Raw genomic sequence first — 24,770 nt, forward strand, 5'->3', positions numbered from 1 at the left:
CGACGGTTTAAAACCACCCCTTTACACTGCAGGCTCTCAACCAATACGAATTAGTAAATTGTCTTAACTATTAAGGTATGTTGGTCTTGTTACATTCACAATAATTTTAAATTACCTCTGGGAATGGTTATGTTCTACGAAGGGTAATTGGAGTAGTAATAATGTACGAAATTATAATTTAGTAGTAATAAATTAATTTAGTAGTAATAAATTATGAAATATATAAATAAATAATGGAAAATAAAAGAAACACAAAATGACAACCAGCACAAAATAAACGTCCCCACTATACATAATAAGCCAATATTGTTTTCATTGTTCAGTGCTCGTTTAAGCTCCCTATTGATTGCTGATTCAGTGTATTGTAAGAGCGAATAATTATTGTTTAAAGAGGTTGTGGAATGCTCGAAGACATTTCCGTCATTTTCCGGGTATATGTAGCCTAAGGTGTGATGAAATAAAAACGACTATTGTGTCTGTCATGAAATGAGTACAAAAGGTACTTTTGAGAGCTGTTTTTTCGGGTCCTGTTTCGACCCGAACGTGCAATTTGTGTAAAAGTCGTCGTTGGGAGCAGCAAACAAAACATAGTAAATCGTGACGTAACAAACAGGACTCGTTTATACTACGATGCATTGGGAGTCCTGTTTATACGTCACGATTTACTATTGTTTTTTATCTTTGCAGAATATTATCCTGACGTAATTTTTTTTTACTAGGTCTGTATGGGGGACCCCATGTAATGTTTAGCATCAAGAACAATTTTTTTTTTCTTTACTTTGCAGATTTTTTGTATGAAATAAGTGTTTTTAATTGCTATCTCCACACCACCTGTATGTTTGGTGTTAAGTTTTTATGTAAAGTCTTGTCTACTTTTGTAGTGTTATTTTCTTTGTTTAATTTTATTTCCATGGAAGTTTAAAGAGAGGGCTCCTTTGGAAGGCAGTTTTCTCAAACTGAAATGGACTACCCTCCTTAAAGATTGCAATCAAATAAAGGTGATTTTCCGGGACTCATGAGATGATGTACTCCGCAGAGGCAGGTCGCCTGCCATACATGAACTGATGTAGTATGTCACGTGCCCAGTTCTCGACCAATGAAATTTCACAATTCCATGGTTCTCAAACAATGGTCTACCAAACTAGGTTTTGCCCTTCACCGACGTATAAACACTGTATACTCGGACTGAAAGTTGGAAAAAAAATCACTCGGGTTGGGGTCCCCCAACTTTCACTATAAGAATCTATCTGCCAAGTTTGGTGCTTTGGACCAGTCGGTCACGATTCCGACCATATGCCACCTGACTAATTACAGAAGGGAAGAGGGAACAGTGACTGGAATCCTGGAGCACCTCAAGTGGGGAGACCTGAAAGAGCGTAGAAAGATTCAAAGACTATCAATGCTCTACAAAATCAAACACGAGCTGGTTGCCATCTCACGAGCAGAGCACCTCACCTTAAACACAAGAAATATCAGGGGGCAACAACAATAATTCCACAAACGACAAGCAACCAAGTTGCCAGCCAACGTCGTCAACTGTAGGACACTACCTGCGTTCAGGGATAGTGCATTCAAGCACTTCATGGACAACTAAGGCAATTTGCGAGTCATAAGGTCAAAGTTGGTGTGATATTCTTGAGTGAATTTACCGACTCAACCAGAACCAGAACCAGAACCAGAACCAGAACCAGAACCAGAACCAGAACCAGAACCAGAACCAGAACCAGAACCAGAACTGTTGGCTGTTATGGTAGCAGACCAGTAAATAAACTTCCATAGACCCCAATGGTAAATGCTCCCACTTCAAAAATTCGGGAAAAATACTCACAACTCTCCAAGGTGTTCGAGACGCACATCAAATTAAAGCTTATTTCATCATCTTTCATTTTCTTTTCAATTTTTGGGGGGTCAACTGATGACTTTTAGGAGAAATTTCCATCTGAAGATGATCACCCCTGAAAATAGTCCTGAAGCCCATCGCCATTTTGAAAAACGATGCCTACACTCCATTGCAAAATAGAGCGCTTTTAGGGTCCAAATTACATCAAAATTACACAGAACAGCAAGCTCACAGTCCTGTGCACGGCTTCCACGGCTTCCACCCATATTTTTTACAAACCCTCAAGTTCATGGCCCACAGCATGCCCAAATACCGAAGATTTTGAGGGCATGCAAATCGTGATTTGGCCGGCGCAGGCAATTTCGGACCGATTTACTGGTCTGCACCCTACAGGTAGCAGACCAGTAAATAAACTTCCATAGACCCCAATGGTAAATGCTCCCACTTCAAAAATTCGGGAAAAATACTCACAACTCTCCAAGGTGTTCGAGACGCACATCAAATTAAAGCTTATTTCATCATCTTTCATTTTCTTTTCAATTTTTGGGGGGTCAACTGATGACTTTTAGGAGAAATTTCCATCTGAAGATGATCACCCCTGAAAATAGTCCTGAAGCCCATCGCCATTTTGAAAAACGATGCCTACACTCCATTGCAAAATAGAGCGCTTTTAGGGTCCAAATTACATCAAAATTACACAGAACTGCAAGCTCCCAGTCCTGTGCACGGCTTCCACCCATATTTTTTACAAACCCTCAAGTTCATGGCCCACAGCATGCCCAAATACCGAAGATTTTGAGGGCATGCAAATCGTGATTTGGCCGGCGCAGGCAATTTCGGACCGATTTACTGGTCTGCACCCTTATATCGTGCCGCTCGTTAATTCAGCTCACTGGACGACCTCTGCCGACAGTTGGCGCTCGAAGTTCAGGTCAGATCATCGGACACAAGGTGGCGCTGTTTATAGCAGCCCCTTTTTACCAGTGACTCGGACATTAAATTGATGACTTTTGACGCCCACAACGAGCTACTTGGGCCACACCGTTTGTGCAGTTTTGCTGTAGAAAACCAAGTGAACACGTACACGTAAGAGTAAGACCAGCCCTTTTTACCAGTGACTCGAACATTAAGTTGATGACTTTGACGCCCACAACGAGCTACTTGGGCCACGCCGTTTGTGTATTTTTGCTGTAGAAAACCAAGTGAACACGTACACGCAAGAGTTAGACCAGCACATGTATAGGTCAATGAACTGGTTTCTTTTGTAATAACTGCAGGGTGCCATTAGAAGGCATTGAACCGATAATTGCAGTTTTAAAAATAGATTGCTTGCCGTAAATAATCGTGGTGAACACCAATCCATATAATTATGCAATAGCTACATGATTGTCCAAGACTTTTCAGGTAGACATGAATTATGATCTAGAGTAATTACGAAATTCAGGAAATTGTTCAAGAAAAATGAGGAATGGCCCGAATCAGAACACACTAGCTTTTCCGGTTTAATAATCCGGTAGGCCCTAGAATAACGGAAACGAAATTACGAATTCGACGTCCCCAATGTAAACATGTTGGCATTCGCCGAAAATGTGGTTGAAATTTTTACAGATTTTCAAATATTTACCACCGAAACATGAGTACATACACGTGTGCGTTCGCTGGTCCCACTAATGCTGGGGCCATATTCATGAAACCTTACAAGCCTAGTTGGTTACTAAAAAGGCATGTAGTTGTTTACTAAGCCTACTTGGTAACTATTTGATATTCATGAAACATTACTCTATAGCGTTAGCTAATTAGTTTCTTACTAAAGTTAGTGTAGATCCAGGGCAACTCAAAGTCACTAGTAACTACATCATATTATGTTGTGTCAGACTTGGCTCTTTAGATGGCTTTCCCCCTCCGGTTGACTTCTTGGACTTATTTATCATTCTTCACAGGCATTCTCTTGACTCAGTTTTTTAATTTGGATAATCTAATTTTTTAAATATCCAATGATTTTCAAAGTGTGAAAATCTTGAACGGTGTTGGATGAGAATAGCTGCCCATGCATCTTTCTTTGTCTTAATTCTTAGTGTTTGCATCCTTATGCTTGGCATCAAATATATCTTTTAATTCCTCATACTTGTCTGCCATAAAGATTTCTCTTGTAGACTACAAGGCATTTTAGTATCCTAATAAGGCCTAGTTGGCTGCTTAGTTAGTAAAGTTTCATAAATATGGCCCCAGGTTATTTTGTGAACGTGTTTTTGTTGGTTCCATTCGACTTCCGTCACTGATATTTTAAAAAATCTCTCTGTTTGCAGATCGTTTGGACTCTTCAAAATTTGTACATCCAGTTATGGAAAATGTTATTTATTTTAAGGAATAATGTCGTTTTAAAACACACGTGTCTGTAGGCCTATTTTTATAGGTCGACTCAAAAACTCATTCATGGTCATGGTTTCCCATCATATGACATACAGGGTACATGTCCCCAAATATCCTTTAATTTCTCAAAAACTACTCACCATGAATATTGCATGTTGATGAAGCAGAGTAATTATACTCTTCTGTGTATTCAGTGAAAATGCCATGGAAATCCGTTCCTGCAAACCAGAGATATAACAGATTGTAAAAGGCTATGTAGTCAGTGGGCTTACGGTCGAAAATGACCCCCCATATGCAATTTCGGGTACATTCTTTGAAACACTCAGGATCACTAGAGGGTACCTCAAGAAGTTCAAAACATCTTGATGCCATTTTTTTCTGACCCTTTTGTGGGCGTGGCCATGATTTTAAAAAGTGGGGGGCTTCGCGCGTAAAAAAAATATTTAAAAAAAATAATTTTCTTTTTCACATTTGGACAGTTAACTCAAGTGCTACATCACAAGGGAAAAAAAAATCCACAATTGTGCCTCTTTTGGGGGTGGGGCAACCTTTTAAATAAGTGGGGGCACACGTTGCTAACAGAAAATCGACCTGTAACAGGCAATCTTGAGCTTTTTGTTTTGTTTTTGTATTTGTTACAATCCCTTATAATTTGGTGTGGAAAACGTGATTGATTTTAAAAAGTGGGGGGCTTCGCGCGTAAAAAAAATATTTAAAAAAAATAATTTTCTTTTTCACATTTGGACAGTTAACTCAAGTGCTACATCACAAGGGAAAAAAAATCCACAATTGTGCCTCTTTTGGGGGTGGGGCAACCTTTTAAATAAGTGGGGGCACACGTTGCTAACAGAAAATCGACCTGTAACAGGCAATCTTGAGCTTTTTGTTTTATTTTTGTATTTGTTACAATCCCTTATAATTTGGTGTGGAAAACAGAGTTTTGAGTTGAGGCCCCCCCAAAAAGTCTCCGGTTTCTGGTATGCGCGCGCGTCGCCGTAGCCATGCGCGTCGGCAAAATGAAAAAGTTTTTTTTTTTCAATGAAAGATGATGTCTCAAAACCGCCAAACTCACTGGTTTGACTGGAATCATGCTGCTGCACAATTTTAACGTGTTTTTAGATTGGGTTATGGTCGAGAATAAGCTTTATGTGGCCTCTCTAAACTCCCATATATTTGCACTAAGTTTAGTCGGGCACCATTTGCAGTCATCAGCCGACATTTGAAGCAATTAATTGGTAAAAACACCTGTCTCCCAAAAATACAACTATCCAATTAAAAGTAGTATACCAAATTTGATTAAAAACCGTCCAACAGAGTAAAAATACATTAACAACAATAATTCCCTTAATTACAATAATTCCCTGAATAATATGAAATATCTGTGCGACAATTACATGTAGTCGTGTATATTATAATTATTTTGAGTTGCATTATAACAGTGTGTTAATTATCTCAAATTTCTGAAAGATTAACCAAATACAAAGTCAATTGCAAGACTAAGCAGGAAAATATATACTAGAAAAACTGCATAGTTATATTTCTACAGAAATTCTATTGATAGAGGATAGTCGCTGTGTTTTCCAAGCTTTTGATAGCATTTTTGAATACAACCGTAGAATGTCAATGAACCGAAAAATAAAAGTTTTGAATTTATGGGACGCAGCAGTGTTTTGTGCATTTTCACTTTGACGTAGGCCATGATGACATTTCATGCCAGATTGACTTATTCCTTAAACTTGAGCACCCTTCGTATTTCTTAGACCTCAAGGGTAGACTTTATGAGTATAGCGGCCGTCTAATAGGGCATCCTTTGTTATTTTAATTCAGTAACAATGAGTGCTTAAAAGGTTTATTTCTGGTATGTCACAGCAAGACAAATGTATTGCCTTGATAACTGCTACCTATAAGGTCCATATACGCCTTTTTTGAAATATTGTGGGCAAGAGAGAGCGCCTTTTTTCAGTGGGTGACCTCTCTTGTATATTCACCCCGCAAATGTATTATATTATGTTATTTATTTTTTAAAAACTATTTCATTGAAAATAAAACATGACAGAAAATAATTCTGGTATGCGCGCGCGTCGCCGTTGCCATGCGCGTCGGCAAAATGAAAAAGTTTTTTTTTCAATGAAAGATGATGTCTCAAAACCGCCAAACTCACTGGTTTGACTGGAATCATGCTGCTGCACAACTTTAACGTGTTTTTAGATTGGGTTATGGTCGAGAATAAGCTTTATGTGGCCTCTCTAAACTCCCATATATTTGCTCTAAGTTTAGTCGGGCACCATTTGCAGTCATCAGCCGACATTTGAAGCAAAACAAATCAGGTAAAAAAAAAAAAGCCGCGTCACCGCACCACTTTTTGGGCAAGCTCCATACCAGAAACCGGAGACTCTTTTTTTTGGGGGGGGGGGCTGAGCAGGGTTGTATATCACTGTTATAGAAGGGAATAAAGTCCTTGTTTGACTTAACAGGAGGTTTGAGTTATCAACAGTTTGACATTTTGAGATTTCACTGTAGTTTATTTTGTCCTGACAACAATGTTGACCTCGTTTTATTACACACAAACTGCAATAGCCTTTTTAACTTCAAATTTATCGATCTTCACTTCATTTATAAAAATGATATTATTAAATGTGGTACTCGGTCATTGGAAATATTGTTTGAAAATGACAAAGTTCAATATTACGAGTAAAACTTATCAAACTTGGGTGATTTAGTGAATCCTTTATAAGTCACTTGTAATTGGACAACATATTTGGCATTTAATATCCATGACCTTATTTAGTAATAGAAAAGTGTGAGACTATATTGTCAATATAGTCAAACAAAGACTAATTATTCCCTTCAGTTGTATAACAGTGATATACAACCCTGCTTGACTCAAAACTCAGCTTTATAGCTCACATTTTGAGCCCATTCTCTCAAAGTTTGACTTATCGAGATTTCACTGTATATCAAAACATAAATGTCTCATAAAATTGATTATTTGTCGATTTGTACATGTATGTGTACAATATGCCAGATATGTTAAAAACGGCTGCCATTTTAATGGCCAATGGGGGGGAGTGGGGTGGAGCAGATTGTCAGGTGTTTGTGAGAGTTTGAAAGAATGTGCAATAATCCATATGGGCTCGCACAAGCTTCCTTTTGGAATACACGTATGCCCCCTTTTTATGAAAAAAGTGTGACACGCCCCCCCCAATGGGAGCCAAAGAATTTATGAGTTGACATGTAAACGTTTTTTCCTTGCCAAATTATAATGGATTGAAACAAAAACAAAAAACCTCAAGATTGCATTTTACAGGTCGATTTTCTGTTAGCGACATGTGACCCCCACTTTTTTAAATGTTGCCCCACCCCCAAAAGAGGCAAAATTGTGGAATTTGTTTTTTGTTGTGATGTAGCACTTGGGTGAACTGTCCAAATGCGAGAAAGAAAAGTAACATTTTTTAAAATATTTTTTGCGCGCGATGCCCCCACTTTTTAAAATCATGGCCACGCCCACAAAAGGGTCAGAAAAAAAATGGCATCAGGTGGTTTGGAACTTCTTGAGGTATCCTCTAGTGATCCTGAGAGTTTCAAAGAGTGTACCCGAAATTGCATATGGGCCACCACCCACTGACTAATGGGCTTTTCGCCCATTCCAATGTGATATACACAGTAATTATGATACCTCTGCATCAGATTGTCACGGGCCTTTTCACTCTGATGTAAATTCAGTTAACCGGGTGAAAAACCCATAGGCTTTTATAATCTGTTAGATCTTTGGTTTGCATTAACGGATTTCCATGGCATTTTTACTAATATTTAATATGCTCGATCAAGATGAAATTCTCTTGTTAAGTAGCTTTTGAGAAATTAAAGGATATCTGCTTTCACAACTTTTTGGGGAAACCCCGTAGTACCGCTCTTGTCCGGCGTTCTTTTTCCTCTACAAAGCTATGACCCCTGATGAATAATTATGTCGCCGTGGCCCACTCTTCAAGGGGGCTACCCTGATGTTCCCCAACATCTATGTTCCCCAAAAATCCTTAGGGTTAGGCCAAAAAAAAAATCGGTCTCTGGTCAGCGCGCGCGTCGATTTTAATTAAATTATCTTCAAATTAACACGGAAGCTACAACAGCGCCCTCTATTGCCGCCCCTCCTCAAATTTTTGTACCAAGGAGCACCAAGGAATGGGGAAATTGCACCAAGGCAAATGATAAAGGGCACCAAGGCAAATTATGGAGGAAACCAATGTATAATGAGGACACAAAAAAGCAAAATAGTACCCACCTTGTCTGTACAATACAAGCTTGAAAAAAAAAGCCACCAAAAAAAAAAAAAAAACCGCGTCGCCGCATCAATTCCGGAACTTCGGTCTGACCAGAGACCGACTATTTTTGGGTTTTTTGGGCCTTATGGTTCCGGTTAGGGTTAGGGTTAGAAAGTTAGGGTTAGCTTTAGGGTTGGGGAACACAGGTATTGGGGAACTAGTATTGGGGAACATAATGTATGCACCACACGGTCAGCAAGAATTTCCAGATATCTGATTAACTGTGAGGGAATATGCTTTATTTCTTTAAAATGTTGATTCCATCCAAGGACGAAAAAAAATTGATATGAAGAAACAAAACAACAAATATTTGACAACGCAATAAAGAAATGAACGCCAAAACTGGAGTTCACATAATTACTTCACTTTGGTAATACTTGCTGTTTTACATTCTCCTCGTACTTCTACATTACTCAGATGCTGGAATATGTCCCCGTTCGAATTCGTTGAGGACGAGCAAAAATCATTGACTAGAAAATGCCACTCGTTTGTTCGCCACCAATGAGCGTGAGAACAAGTGCATGTGCAGGGAATAAAGCCGGGCGCTAGGCAGAAGTTGTTTAATCAGCTAAGAAGTGTCTATTATTTTACGATGTCGGCGCGTGGCGATTACAATCTTGTCCGGTTGCTAGTCTGGCGAGGCAAGGTGATTCTGAAGTTGTTTCCGAAACAAAAACGATTGGCTGCTCCTGAAAGTTACTGAAGGATTCTTCGGCTTGAGAAACCACATTTTGGTAGTTTCGTGTTACGTATTTTTATGTGTAGCAGCGTAGCGCCCTCTTGCGATCAAGACAGGGACAAGTGTGGTGGTCAAACCAAGAGAGGGCGCTATGACAAATTCTGTGCGTGCCGAGTAGCGTCCTCTTGTGATCGAGAAGTGACTTTAATAGCGTAGTAATCTAACCAGCAGAGGGCGCTATGACAATATCTGTGAATCAAGGAAGAGCGGCAGAGGTTTACTCCGAGCGAATTGAAGATTCTTAAGACCTGATGGCGCTGTAGGTAGGTAAATCTTCGCTATACATTTTCGTTCTCACGCAAGTACGCGATTTGAAAACAAACGAGAACGAACAAGGAGACCTGAGAACAAAAATGCCGGATGTGAAAGGTCGTATTATAAGAAACATTCGTTTTTTACCTATCTCCAAGTGATTGTTCCCCTTTTCTTTTTAGGAACACCAAGATAAAAAATTCCATCATGAATGCTCCTTGGGGTGGTTACGGTTAGAAATAATCCTGTCAAAAATAAGAGCAAGAAATATGGCAAATCAGTGTAAAGTGCCCATAGGCGGGCGGCGTGAGGGTTCCGGAATCTCGCCACGTGACCTTTAACATTCAGGCTTTATTCTGTGGTTTTTCAGAGCCACGGAATTGGACCCAGATAATTTGAGAAACACTTTATTTGTTTCCTTTGATAGGCTTGGTAGTTCCTTTAATAACAAGCTTCAATTGGGCCTCCCTTTTAATTTTTTTCCTGCCATGAGCTACTACATTATACGACTCTAACGTGAGCTAATTTTCAGGAGAAAATACACTGCCTACGTATTTGTAAATGTAGGCCTAATAGCTCAACGGAACCAAAATACATCGGGAAAACTTCGTTGTTTTCTTGGCAGACAGTGATTTGGTATGGTAACCTAGTGCCTCAAACTTTAGTGTTCGACATTTTACATTGTATATTTTTAAAAGTTAATTGCTCCTAAATGTTTCCTGGCATGTTCTTTGTAATAATCCGATTGCATTACTTGACCGATTATTTAGTTCTATATACAAAAATAAGTTCAAGCAGTGCTCACCAGGAACTTTGTCGCTGAATTTTCGGCCCTACTTGGCCTTCATCGGAGCTGGACTGGCTGTTTGAATGCAGAAAATCCCACGTTACATTCAAACCACCAGTACACTCCAATGAAGGCCCAGTAGGGCCGAAAATTCAGCTACACTAAAAAAATTCCCGGTGAACACTGCTTGAACTTATCGTCATCATAATACTTATCTACAGTGCTACGCTGTTTTGCTTTATTTTGTACGATTATTTAGTTGTTGTATGGTAAACGTAATATTAATAGTCACTTTCCATTTTTATACATATTTGGAATATTTCTAGCCAATGGTAGTCCAGACGTTAAAGTCAGTAGAATAAACACACAATTATGAATTTATAGATTGAGCGTATGCTGTGTATCCTGATAATAATATCTCTAAGGTTTTGTGATATTGTATCGAGAACTCAGATTTAAAAAATGCATTTGCTTGTTCGAAATAAGAACTTGATTTAATTTCTTTAGTAATGTTATCCTTGTAATATGATTAATATGTTATCCTCAAAATATGATTAATATTGCAAACAACAAACACTGTAGGACAGTGAATACTTAATCCATTCACAAGATAGAACGTAATAAACAAATTCAGCAAGTAAGGCCGAATAAAAAAACCCATGTTTCTCGTCCGAGTTTTTGAGAAAAAAAAGAGGAAGAGTGGCTTTTCATTTTTTATTTTTTATTTTTTATTTTTTCCAAGATGGCCGCCATTTGAAAATTTCCTGCAACCGTTGGTGTTTCCACTGTTCAAAGACACTTTTAAAATGAAAGACAAATTGAACAAGAGAACTGAACATAATAGTGTCAATTAGAGTTGTATTGGTCACATATTTCGCAAGTACTTATTTTCCGCTGAATTTGTGGACTTTTTCGGTGTTTTTTTACTGCATTTTTCAAAAATAAAAGATAAAAAAAAAATCCAGGCGGCCCCCAAAAAGGAAGCGGGCGGGGACGAGAAACATGTTGTTGTTTTTTTACTTCGCCTAAAAATAAAGATAAGTCAGCGATGCTCATGCGCGGGCAGGTATTCCTCAAAGGCATTTCTCTCTGAAGTGCGAAATGATAAATAAAACGACAGGAAAAGACGTGCTATTAAACCCCCGACATTGAGTGCGAGTGAGTGGCAATCTGCCTGGGGCCACGGGGGACCGTTCCATGTATTTGTGCTTTTCTTCTCTATCTTCGCTTCTGGAATATGTTATGAGATTGGTTCGTTGAGAAGGTGGTCCATGCATAGCGCGACGCCGTTGGTGGTTCGGTGCTGTTGTGTATGAGTAATAGAGACGCGCACGTGTAGCACCGGCGTTTTAATTTCACTGGTGACATGGCTGGGTCGAGAGACATGTGCAGCACTCGAGTGTGTCATTCCATCTCGAGCGGACCGCAGCGAAGGGTCGGTATAGTGTCTGTGTGATGCTCAGCCTCATGCGTGATTTGGAGTGCTCGCGCATTTTTACCGTTGCCGACACTTACATTAAAACCCAAATGTAGATTTTCGTGTTTGTGTAAGGATTGCGCCTATGCATTATAGATACACCAACTGTGACAGCCAGCATGCAGAAGACTCGGCTGAAGGTGAGTGTATTTTCACTCTGTCTATCAACCTCCATCGAACAGAAATCGTGGGATTTGGTTTAATAGGATCAGATGCGAAATCGCCGTATAGGGATGATTTGGTATGGAGGTGCACAATTGCTTAATAATGTCTCGCTTTTGTGGAAGGACAACTCTCTTAAAAATCTTATTTAGTGTCTGACTTGACTAATACGACCCATTTAAAAGCATGTAGGACCATTTGCATTTATCTCAAAAGTAACCTAGCGAATTATTATCAAAAAGCTTACTTGGATTGAAGATCGTACTGGTACTAAACACTCCGTGAAATTATTCTAGCCGGCTTGCTGTCATTTAGAAGAAATCAAGAAATGTAGGCGATTGCCAACAATCAGCCAATTGTCTGATTTGTTTGAATTGATGAGTGCTATACACGAAATCGTGTTTCACGATCAAAAGGTTGTGCGTGCTTTTCACCATTTCTCGACAAGTGAAAGTATCCACCGAGCTGAAACTTCAACAGGTTCGGTTTTGAACATTCTTCCTTGGATTTTGAGTGGTGCTATTATTGGAAACGAACAAAATGCATGAAAAGTAAATTATCCCATATGCCTATACAGCTTATGCAGGATCGAACTTGACTAACTTGACCCATTTATTATGTACGGATATGTGCACGCGAAACTGGCGCAGTTGAAGGTACTTTTGATAAGGCCCACTCTATAATGCAATTACTTCACATATCCGTTTCTGATTAAATTCTGAACGATGTTATAAGACCCCGTGGTATTTTACTTTCTGATTTTGATCGTGCCCCCCCCCCGGTCTTATAGATCCAAGACACGCCCATGTCAAAAGGGAGCATCCCGCTATGTTTCGATTGCCCATTTTAATACAAAAGTCAGGTTTTGTGAGGCAATACTTACCGTAGCTTTTTTTCTGGGGGGGGGGGGCTTATATAGCGATTTGGTAAACCCAAATATTAGTAAACCCAACTTTGGAACATAGCATTTTTCTTATCATAAACTGATGATAAATTTGGAGGAATTTAGATAATTTCAATCAATATTTGTTCTATCATCCAATTTTTAAATTCGTTTTTGAAAACATATTTGCCAAGCGCTGATGACCAAACGAATTTGACATACGCGTTGGTTTAGGAAAACAGTTTTAGATATCAGGCTATCGTCGGTTAAAATTAATCTTCAACTCTTTTTAGCAGTTTTCTCTTAGCGTTAAGGTATTTGGGACTAAAATGTCCACAATACACTCAATATACTCGAGTTAAAATTAAAATCAATGTGTGCTCTTGATGCTTTATACCACGTCTTTTAGCTCAATATTTTATAAACTGTCATTAAATAACAGGTAGGAAATAAAACATGTCTCGTTCAGAGTTCGAATAGATGGGATATATTTGGTGTGTAATCCGAGTCGGATTAGGCTATCAAAATCACGCACAGACATTCAGTGTAACGTAGCATTGAAATTATATCACAAACAAAATATTCTTCTAACGACACGATCTGACCAGCAGAATTTACGGAAAGGAACCAACCGTTACGACTGTTAGTTTAACGGTAAGGAGTCGCCTTGACGAACGGTGCGTATAGATTATAGCATGCCGAGTACCATTTTGCAATATAATCATCATAAAACCTGATGATTAGTTTAACCATGCGTTATTCAATTAAAATAATGGACATTAGGGGAAGGACAGATTTCTGAGCGATGGATGTATTGTTCTGGTAAATGGTTGCGCTATATCAGATTGAAACAGACAACCGATCCCCGTCAAGCTCGGTAGTCGGGTGGTAAGACGTCTGCACTCTTAAGCAGAAGATCGTTGGTTCGGGTCCCACCGAGTGAGCTCGTGTATTACATTCTCGCAATTGAATAAAAGTCTGAAGTATTTGTCAGAATCTTACACCAGGACGTGATTAAGCTGAGTAGTTGTTCGCTGTCGTCTTCATATTATTCACACGTCTGTATAAATGGTTAGACACCCAAGCCTGAAAAGGTCAGTCGGATCATAATTTGCAACGCGGGACGTGCCATGCCTCCAAATGCCACGCTTTCGAGTCTTTCCCCGCGAATTTATTAAGGTTGCCACTTATGTTTCCGACACTCATTCGGCGCTCCCAGAAAGAATATATCTATTCCGAGTTTCTGTATCCAAGCGAAGGGGAAATGTTTCAGCCTCGACGCGGCACATTATTAATGTAGCTTAGGGCGCTAAGGCCGGATTGTAATTAGGTCATAGGCGTGGGCGTCAGGGATGGCCATGGCGGGGGGGTGGGGGGGTGTCACGATGCCTAAGAGATAATCAGCGAATTGCATTGAATCTAATAAAAGGGAGAAGGAGTCGGAGTATGGGAGGAATGAGGTTTTAGGTTTTGGTGATCTTGGGTGATGCACGTACGAGTGTTGACCACTGATGAGTCATTATCAGCGTAGACAACATGACACAAGGGGTCGGCACATGGGGTGGGGGAATTTCACCTGATCCCAATCAATTAAACACCCCTACCATCCCGTGAAGACAATCGTTTCTTATTTGTGAATGATGTCAAGTTACTGGCAAATTATAGCGTCCATTATGACCTCAAAAATCGTGCGAGATTATACAGGAATACAGCACATCTAGCCTGATCCAGTCACAATGTATAGATCTACGTGTGTAACTTCAAGTTTTTTTGTAGTTATTTTGTATTCTGACTTCGCCCTTTGCGGCTTTACCCCATCAACAGAATTTTTAGATAACTCAACCCTCCAATCGAGCGTAATACATGGGTATTTCGAAATAAAAGAAAGCATTGAAATTCATAATACATTGCAAATATTGCGAACTGATGACTGTCATAAAACTTTAGTTTACTCAATCTCAACTTCAGTTGCTTGATCACACAGATAACAATTGGGTAAATTCTAACACGGGAGTCTGTGACTAGACTAGTCAGTGTTTGGTACCAAGACGTTCACCTGAAAAGTGAACGTGAACTGCAAGACTTAACCGAACTGAGCCAGTGCAAATTATACCCCATGTACTTTTTTTGTGAATATATTCACCACTCGATTTGTTTTCACTCCGCGCCTCATACATTTTCAGCTGCGCCTCATACGTTTTCAGCTGATGTATGGCGCGCCGTTAAAACATCAATTTTCTTAAGTAATGACGCACCGTTCTTGCGAAAGGTTAAAATATCCAAACTTTTCGTATATCAAATGTTAACATTTCCCACTGGTACAAATTAAGTGCGTTGGAGGTTATGACCGCTGTGTGGGACGTTTTTGTTGTTGTAGTATAGTTAGGGACATTTATTGTGGTCATATGTTGTGTCCTTGGGCAAGCCACTTCACGCCCACTTGCCTCTCTCCACCCAGGAGTACAAATGGGTACCGGCGTTAGCCGGGGATTTACCTGCGATGGACTGGCATCCCATCCAGTGGGAGTAGAAATATTCTCAGTCATTTCATGCCACTAAAACCAGAGATAAATGCTGCCCTGCATGATGGGCCACATTGGCTTGTGACAGACTTAACTTTACAAGGGAAATTTTGACCGATCTGTTGGGTCTTTCTGCTGTCCCCATAGCGTCTTTAGTTCCCACAATAACTATCGTTTATCTGGTGCGTCCACAGAACTACAGAACAACTTTAGGGTTTGGATGCCCTTTCGTGGTTAAAATTTGTTGTGTACTTTTGTACGTGAGGGTAAAATTAGGAGGGAAAAAAACAGTTCGCATGTAGACTAACATTTGAAAATGCAAAAGCGTGAATTGTTCAACATTTCGCGGCACGGGGACTTTTTAATAAAATCTATCGCGAGACAGCTGAAATCTGTCATTTTTAAAGTTATTTCTGTTTTCATCCCCAAAAATATTCAGATTGGAAATGTGCCTGGCACTGGTTCCCAAGTCCCGGGTTCGCTTCCAACTGTACAGAAAAGACCAGACAGAAGAGTTTCTGCCAAAAGGCTAACTTAAAATAATTGTGAATTTTGCAAAAAAATTGCTCTGTTTGACTTAAATTTCTCTTTAAAAAAAATTTCGACATTTTGTAACCAACAAATACCTAACGTCTTTCCTATTAAATGGACTAGTGTGTACAGTATTTTTGAAAAGTAAACTGAAAAAGGAAAATCTGTCATTTTAGAGAAAAACCTGTAATTTGTTTCCAGTATTATCACAATTTTACCCGTAATTATCATAATTTATCCAAGTACTGTAAAGCTATTTCATTTGATAATGCAATATAAGGCACAGCAGTATTCATAATTCACAATGCACGAGGACCATGCACAGCACACGGACGAGGATTATATTTTTCTTATTAATTGACATTTTATGCACGCTTGAGTATACAGGATTATGTTAATGCAAAGTATTATACGATACTCTCCCTTAAATACCATAGCATCATGTTGGTCGAAAGTTTTATATTTAGCATCATAATTCGTATCCATTATTATAGACTTTTCTTTTGTTTACAAATTTCGAGCGCCTCTCTAGATGGGCAACCATAAGGCATGGTTGGCCAAAAAAATCCATAATAACACCTCATTATGTGAGAAAGAGACTTTTTATTAAGTCTTTGCTAGCGTTTATTGGTCATTTTTGTATTTTCATCAATCCAATGATAATTATGTTTGGAAACATAAATAACTATTCTTCAATTTTTACAGCATTGGCATTCCATATACTTGCCAACCCGTTGTTGGCAAAAAAGTGCCAAGAACGGGTTGGCAAAGAAATGTCTATATGTATTAAGTGTTCAGTTGATTTTGTGTGCTGTTTTGCTTATAAAATCAAAACTTGGTAGTTATATTTTATGTGAAACTTAGGGGTCTCGTTTTTGGTCACTTTTTTTTCGGGGACGTACATAACGCAAGACAGACGCGCATGCGCATCGATCGAGACAAAGCCCGTTTTCCGAAAACTTTCGCCAAGAGTGCATTTGCTGACGACGGCATGGCATTTGCTCAATTTTTTGGCGACAGACAGACAGTCAGACAGACAGACAGACTGACCGACCGACCACCAAGCGACATAGAAGCTCCTGCCAGAGCTTAAAACACAGCAATTGACGAAATTCAAGCACGAAGGGTGAAAACTGATGACGAACGAGCCAGAAAATAATTGCAACGGTACAGTGGGTTTGGTTGCCGCAAGCGTGCCATCTCAACGAGAGGTAACCAAGGAAACTTAAAGGTCGAATTTGTTTACATCTCATTAGCGACTGAAATTGCGACTGCAACAACCAATTAACAGGCTGTCATGATTGAACATACGACTTGAAAAATGTTTTAAAACGAGAACGTGTGTTTATACATTGCTATAAATAAATACCACCCCAAGCCAACCCCGAAGACAAGTCAATTTGAGATTTCATCTGATAATTGCAGAACCGTGACAAACCCGGGTAACTCTGGAACGATTCCCGTTTTTCTTGGAATTTTGTTACTCCTGTGAACTTCCCAATTGTATGTAAAACAGGCAATCGAAAGTGCTATAGAACCCGCAGTGGTTTCTTTTTTAAAGATTTTAAGCAAGAGCTTTTCATGGAAATTGGTTTGGATTCACTTCCTTGAGTTCGTGAGGTTGGCTGAGCGTCTCAATTGTTTAGAAACTGACTGTTTTTTGTTGTTCTTTTTAAAACAAAATTGTGAAAAGTGACTTCTGCAGCCAAATTAATGCTGAGTTGAGTTGCAATCTATTTCTACTCTGTCATTAAAGCATGTATTATTCTCTTTCAATTTTCGTCTTTGAATATATATCGATCACTCCGCTTGTCATTTCCGTAGAAATTAGTCCTTTGAATTAAATGACGAATAATCGATTCTCACGCCCGTTATGACACAAGGTGGGACATTCCCTCGTTGATGTCTTTTGATATAATTCATGGTATTCGATATACTGGGGATCGATACTAGGAATGCCCTTGACGTTTTTGTATGCGTCAGAAGAGATTGCAGGATACAGCTGTGCACTTGTGATTAATTTGCATATCGACTGGGATAATAATTGTAACGGCCGTGAACCGATGATAAAGTACAACCTGTATATTGTGGAAAAGACGTGTGTTTGTGTGCAGTGAGAGCATTGGCTTTTTGTATAAGCGCGAGATCACACCTGTGAAAGAGAATTTCGAGAAAATGCGCCCAATCGGGCGCGAAAATGCGTTTTAAACGATATGGTTATATTTGGAAAGACGTTGTGTGGACTTGCCCACGTCCACACAGTGTTTCCCCCTCTCTGGAAAACAGGTTTAGAGGCATTTTGGGGTGAGGTTTATTTGTGAAAGGGTTTTCACAGTGTGAGTAAAATGAGTTTTTTTCACAGGTTTTTTCTTAACCACACGAAAATAAAGGAATGTCCACGCTACGTGTGCAACGTAAACATGTGCGCGCAGTCGGAGTGCTAGTCATCATTCTAGACACACTTTCTTCGTGAGCATGTGCGCTAGGACAACGATCACCATTCTGAAGCTCGCGTGGGACCTGCATATAATATCACACAGTGGATTGTCACGTGCATTTGTGTGCTTGGCTCAAACTTCAATGCTTGAAATACGTATAGCCCCCAGGGCCAAAAACTGCTGTCGCCTCAGATGTAAACAAAAGTTTATTTCCATGCGTTTTCGCCAAAAATGTGAGATATTATGTGGATTACTCGTGTCCTCACATACCTTTGAAAAGTAAACAACCTAAAACATGACATTTTGGCGAAATTTGGCTGAATGCGCACCTTTAAACTAAAAATCTCTGACGTCGTCGCTGTGTGGATTAAGCCATTACGTGTACACAAATGCGAAAGTGTGGTTAAGAAAGAAAAACCTCTGAAAAAAACTCATTTTACTCACACTGTGAAAACTCTTTCAGTCAGAGAATGTGACTTTTGCATGGCTAGCTCTTCCCTGCGTATTCAAGGTTTCAAAATTCACTTCATAATTCAGCGCTCGCCTGAAATAACCCCCTATATGTTTATTGCTTGAGGGTGACCCTGATCAATACACATCTAAGTAGAACAAACCCACGGATGAATATGAAGTCCTGCAGGGGCCACAGAACCTACCTCGTCAATTTGATTAAGCTAGGATCAATCTCGTTGATATGCGTGGATTTGGGCTACGCTACGACAACCCAGCGCTCTATGCACGGTGTACGAGCTCAGACGAACACCGAAGCTAAACGTTCAGCTGGAGGCCAAACTACGATAGATAGGACCCACTCTTGAGTTCCTGCCGTAGTTTTGATTATTCAATTTAAGCCAGGGGTTAATCGGGCTGGTTGAATATACCATGGGTTTATGTCCATATTGGCTTTTGAATTATGGATGGCGATTTATTGACTGCAAAAAAGCCTGGCTTCTTTCTGTGGGTTTGCTGACTGATTTTTGTATAAGTATGCCAACTGATTTTTGTATAAGTATGCCAACAACGGCTTAGAAATACAGTCGACTCTCGTTAGTACAAACTCTGTTAATACACAATTCTGGTTATAAAAAAGCCTTGGTCCCAACTGTGCATTTATGTGCACAATGAATGGGACTGATGTTCCTCTTAATACAAAATTCTGGTATAACAAACAATTTGGCTAGGTCCGAACGAGTTTGTTGTGACGACAGTCGACTGAACAGGTATGTAGCATGAATTATTAATGTCGTCTTGTGATGGTAAGTAGAAGTAGGCGGAAAATAAGACAGATTAAAAGCTGAACTGGCACGCGCAGAATAATTCAAGCATGTTATATTTAGGCTCTGTTTTTCGACATTAAGATTCCAACATAGAAACTTTGTCTTAATCAAAGGATCAAGCCATCTTAAAGATAATATGTATGGATTATGGATTATTCTGCGGTAAAATAATGACTTGCAAATTGTACGAGTTAAGCTGTGTTGACTGACTGGTTGAACTTGATTGTTGTAACGGTGGCGCGATCTTACGAAACGGCAAAACCGCAAACGGAAACAATTTAAACGGCATAGAATTAGTGGTTGGTTCGTGATGTACCTAGCGCATGCGCCCTGAAGTTGAAGTGCAAACAACTCCGGTCGAACTATTGGCATTGCAACAACCGTCAGAAAATGGCGGTCGCATAATTTTTCAACTCTTGTTGTTTCTCTTTATTTACATGGGTTTAGGACATCTTACATAATCGCCAATACTATTGTACAATGGTGACAAAAGTGACATGGAAAAACTATGCAATGAAACTGAAATTTAACAGTTTCATTTTCTGCCATTTTTGTTGGTTCCCTCTCTGCACTATGCTATGGAAATTGCTATTGATAACCAGCTATAAATCGTTGCGCGACCAGCCGCGGTAGGCTGGTTCCAAATAGTCGACTAGCGTAGAGTACCATCGTCGACTAAACAGAGTTCGGGCTAGCTTTAGTCGAACTATGGTTAGCCATTGGTCAACAATCGTTCTTGCATGAACTCACCAATGGTTAATAAAGTACGAGTTAGGTAACTTCAGTTATTGTCTTTGTGGTCGAACTACAGAGGGCGCCGTTTAAGCTTGCAGGGACACCAGTGAAGGATAACGCGTTCTGGTTCACGCGTGCAGTTCACCTTTGCGTTTAATAATGCATACCATTGCAAGTAAGGTTGTGCCTTTAACACCAGACTGAACGATAAAGTAGACTAAATTCGAGACACTAAAAGGAGGTGACGGGAACCAGTCAAGCAGTTAAGGACCTCGCTGGTGCACAGGCGCCGTTGTCACGCGTGAGGAATCATAGCTGACATTTTGCACGGTGAGGTTGACTAGCTATGCAGGTGGTGTCCCAATCACGACGCCTCATAGGACGTTCATCGATTCCTCTTCCAATTGGATGAGGATGTAATTTTCTGCTTGGCTGGACCTATTTCCTCCGAGATTCTGGCCCCTTCTTCCCTTTTACTCTGATTAAAGACTCCATCAACGTATAGCTGTCAGCGGAGGCTCTGACGGTGAGCGCCCGGGCACAAACTATAAATCACCCATGATGAATTAGAAAAGTTATGGGCTTCTTCTGAGTAATGGCCGGAACAATATCAGTTGCTGCTGACAGGTGTCGTTGCCGACATGGCAGGGTTTAAGAGAAACACTAAGAACATTTCTGAGAATCTTGGGCACTTCAATTACTTCAATTTCCGTTGCACGGGTAACGCGATCAATTTTGGACTTATGAGGTACTGGTAAAAGTCTACTTATGGAAGAGTTCATGTGAGTTCTCTTTCAATTTCTGTTAGGTTGTTCAATGAACTATAGGAACCTTTATTTTCCTGAACTATCTCCCTAGTCTAAGCGTTTTGGGCTGATAACTTTAATAACAGAATATTCGTTACATTTACGCGCTTTCGTAGCATCGAAGCATAGTGTGAGGACTTCGTGTAGGCGTGCACATGTACGCCCTCATCGGCGAAAAAAAGAGTGCCAGTGGCGACACTGAAGGACCATTATACTGGGCGCCATTTTGTCTAGTGCATGTTACATTATAAAAAAGAGAGAAAACAGGACGCGTGTGAACCAGCGACGCATTGTTTTTGTCTACATGTATTTGTCATTGTTCAAAGCTCGTAATCCTTAGTTTAAAGTTATCATAGTTTCAAGATGTTATACTTAACCACTAGATAGGTTTAATATCCAAATGAACGACACAATGTCATGCGTTACAGCCTGAGATTGCTTCTGTATAGAACAAAGTGACCAAATCTTCATATTCGTCAATATTTTGACCGATTTTTAAACCTGAACAGGCATTTGGGTTAAAACAAAAGTCTTTTACAGTAACTGTGAAACAAACAAGAAATCGAAGTAGGCCTAACACAATGCAGTTTGATACTTGGAAAAAGTCGTTCACGGAGATTGCACTCTTTGAAATTTCGTCATCTGTTTCAGGAAAACACCGAACGGTTTCAGGAAAACATCTCGCTCTAACCAACGTACGTCTACACTAATTAGAAATGTACATTGACATAACGGGGATAAGCCAAACAAAAAGCAATTAGAACCGGAGATAAAACGGGGGAAAAGGACATTTGGGCGGGTGGTTATCAAACTAATGGACACACTAACAGGTTACGCGCGTAGAGGGTCGATATTTGTACGATACCGTGATTAAAGCGCGCAGGTCTGCCGAGGCCGACCGGTGACGATGTTTGTCAATTTACGTCGAAAAGTTTCCGGAGTTCTCATGAAATTCGCAACGAGTACACAAATAGACGCCTGCCATGTCTATTGGCGGTCTAATTGACTCCACTGACTCGAGTACGGGGATGTGCTGAGTTTCAATTCAGTGAAAAACAGTTAGAAACCGTTCAATTGGCGAAAAAAATAATAAAAATAATGCCAGATCAGTGCATGCCTAAACGGAGTGTTTCTACAATAAGCACATTTACGTAAGATAACTGAAGTAAATAGAGAACACCACTGAAATAAGCTACAAAAAAAGTTGAAGAAATAAACTTTTACAAGGAATCAAAAGAATATGACACATAACATAAACAAACTACAAGTAAACCACAAATTGAACTCTAGGCCTATATTATGAATAGAGGAAATCATATTTTTTTTTTTAAATACAAGGTGTTGCAGTCTGGTAAATGTGCCCCGAATTCTTATTATATCGGTAGTGCGTATAAGGAGAGTGATGGCACTATCCATTAGCTGTGACTCGGTTACCTCCGTGTGCCAAGCACCTGCCTCTACTCTCAAAACACCTGCTTCGTCAATCAATTAGAGATAGTCAGCCTGCACAGAAAAACCACCTACGTTATTAACCTCGCTTTCTCGTCGTATACGCGTATCAACTTTGCCGGTGGGACAAATCCTACACCGTCTCAGGTCGGCTTCAATATACGAATCTCAAACAAACACAGAGGCTTTGTCCTACCAATGCGAAATTGAAAACAACTTCGACAGGTGGAAAATTGAAAACATGTAGGCACACCTACATGACGGCATGATGAACATTGTAAATATACTGCTATTTAGTGCATTGTGCGAAGGAAAGCTGTCAACATGGCCACAAGATTTAGTGAGATTGAGAGTCTAATAAGTTAAAAGTCACCGGCACGACGATGTAATTCGAGGAATCTAGTTCTGACGTACGTGGAATCGTGACCGTGGGGCTGTCCAACAAGAAGATTTAATTCAAGGCGGTGTCTTGCCTCTAGGATTACTCCCCAACCTTTAACTGGGATGGGGGAAAACATCCATTTCGCCCAAAGGTCGGCTCAAAAAGCCACACGCGACACGAACCACTGTGATCCGGCTACTGATTCGGGCGGGGCTAAGGCTCACGGCTACACAGAGCAGATCGGAAACTACGTCTATAGCCGGATTGCTATCTACCTACGATGAGTAGAACGAGACACCAAAGCAAAATGAGATCCCTGTCCTAGATGTTTACACAGCATCAGGCTCCATTGAATGCATACATAACAAACGATGCGTGCTAAAATTGTGCTCGCGTCGTGAAGATAATGATTCTGCGAGAGCCGTGCCCGATCAAGAATGAATTGCCCAGTGACCTTAATGTTACAGAAATGGAATAGCGCATGGAACTTGCAGAATATAATGGGTTAACACATTGGTAATATTCCGTAAACATTATTTAATTCAACCGATCAAGAATGGTGCACCAATGGTGACCTAAACTTATCAACGAAGTTACAGAAATGAGTGGCAGTTGCAGAAATTTGATACAATGGGTTTTATATTATTTATTCCAACCCTAAAAACAAAAGGAAACTTTAAACACGCCATCTACAAGAACGAATAAGTTGAACTTGGGTATTAAACACACAAGTTGAATTTTTTTGTAACATGGCATTTTTAATTGATTTGAACCATATCACTAATCAAACTGATAACTAGAAGCACTCAGAGAGCGCAAACCTCCGCCAAGGCTAAACAATTCCCCGTACACCCAAATTCCCCGTACACCCAAAAGAAATACTCGCATAAATGGTGGAGAATCCTTACAACAAATCCTGGATCCAGACCCAGATCCGGGTCACTTCCGAAGTCTAATCGATTTGTACTTGTGCCAAGGACCATCCCTAAAAAGAATTTCATGTAAAGCCTTCCATACTTTTTTGAGTTATCTTGTTAACAGACAAACCAACCAACCAACAAACAAACAAACGCCGATGAAAACATAACCTCCTTGGCGGAGGTAATAATTGCTTTACGTCTGTTTCACTTATCGGAACAAATTGTGGGCATTTTTAGCACACTAAATTTACCAAATATACATGTAAATCTTGTAGGAAGAGTTAAAAAAAAAATCTAATTAGGCTTCTCAACAAGCACACCATTGATTAAAAGTGGCATTTTGGTTTTGTTGTGAGCGATATCCATGATAAAACACCCGACCCCTCTTCCAAAAAGGACAAAAGACGTTCCATTTACCGCGGAAATGCGACTCAGTTGTGATGTTTAAATTAACCTGTTTTGATTTTTCTGGTGGAGTGTCGTACACACACGCCTTTAATAAAAGAGAAAAAAATCTGAAGCGCAATCGATATGGGAATCCAACTCAGTGGTCGAGTGGCGGAGGTCTGGCCAGAATATGCAATAGACCTAATTTCACGGGCAGACAATATGGTGTAACGCGGGGCACGTCACCGTCCGCGGCGCGCCTGCAGCGGCCGCCATTATTACACACTTGACATTCAGCACTGCTCATTCATAAACAGTGCCAGCAATATCATTCACAAAAGCGACCTTTTGTGTAACGCCGTCTTCCTGAATACAATTGAAGTCGCGGTTGTAAAAGCACTCGAACATCAACACGGAGTCAACATCATCAAGTGAATGTATATCCGCGGCAGGCTTGTGTCAAAGACGGTCGAGATTCGATCAGGATTATTTCG

The 24,770-nt window shown here is 40.0% G+C and overlaps 1 protein-coding gene across 1 annotated transcript in view; it reads left to right on the forward strand.

Moving 5' to 3' along the window:
- Nucleotides 1-11,903: 11,903 nt before the first annotated feature.
- LOC119731457 (mucin-5AC-like) overlaps nucleotides 11,904-24,770 on the forward strand; it is a 32,548-nt gene continuing 19,681 nt past the window's right edge. The window contains exon 1 of the mRNA XM_038204626.1: nucleotides 11,904-11,924. Coding sequence (XP_038060554.1) covers nucleotides 11,904-11,924 — 21 coding nt within the window. The remainder of the gene's footprint in view (nucleotides 11,925-24,770) is intronic.

Source organism: Patiria miniata, unplaced genomic scaffold (assembly GCF_015706575.1).
Source record: "Patiria miniata isolate m_02_andy unplaced genomic scaffold, ASM1570657v1 HiC_scaffold_23, whole genome shotgun sequence".
NCBI classification, from domain to species: Eukaryota; Metazoa; Echinodermata; class Asteroidea; order Valvatida; family Asterinidae; genus Patiria; species Patiria miniata.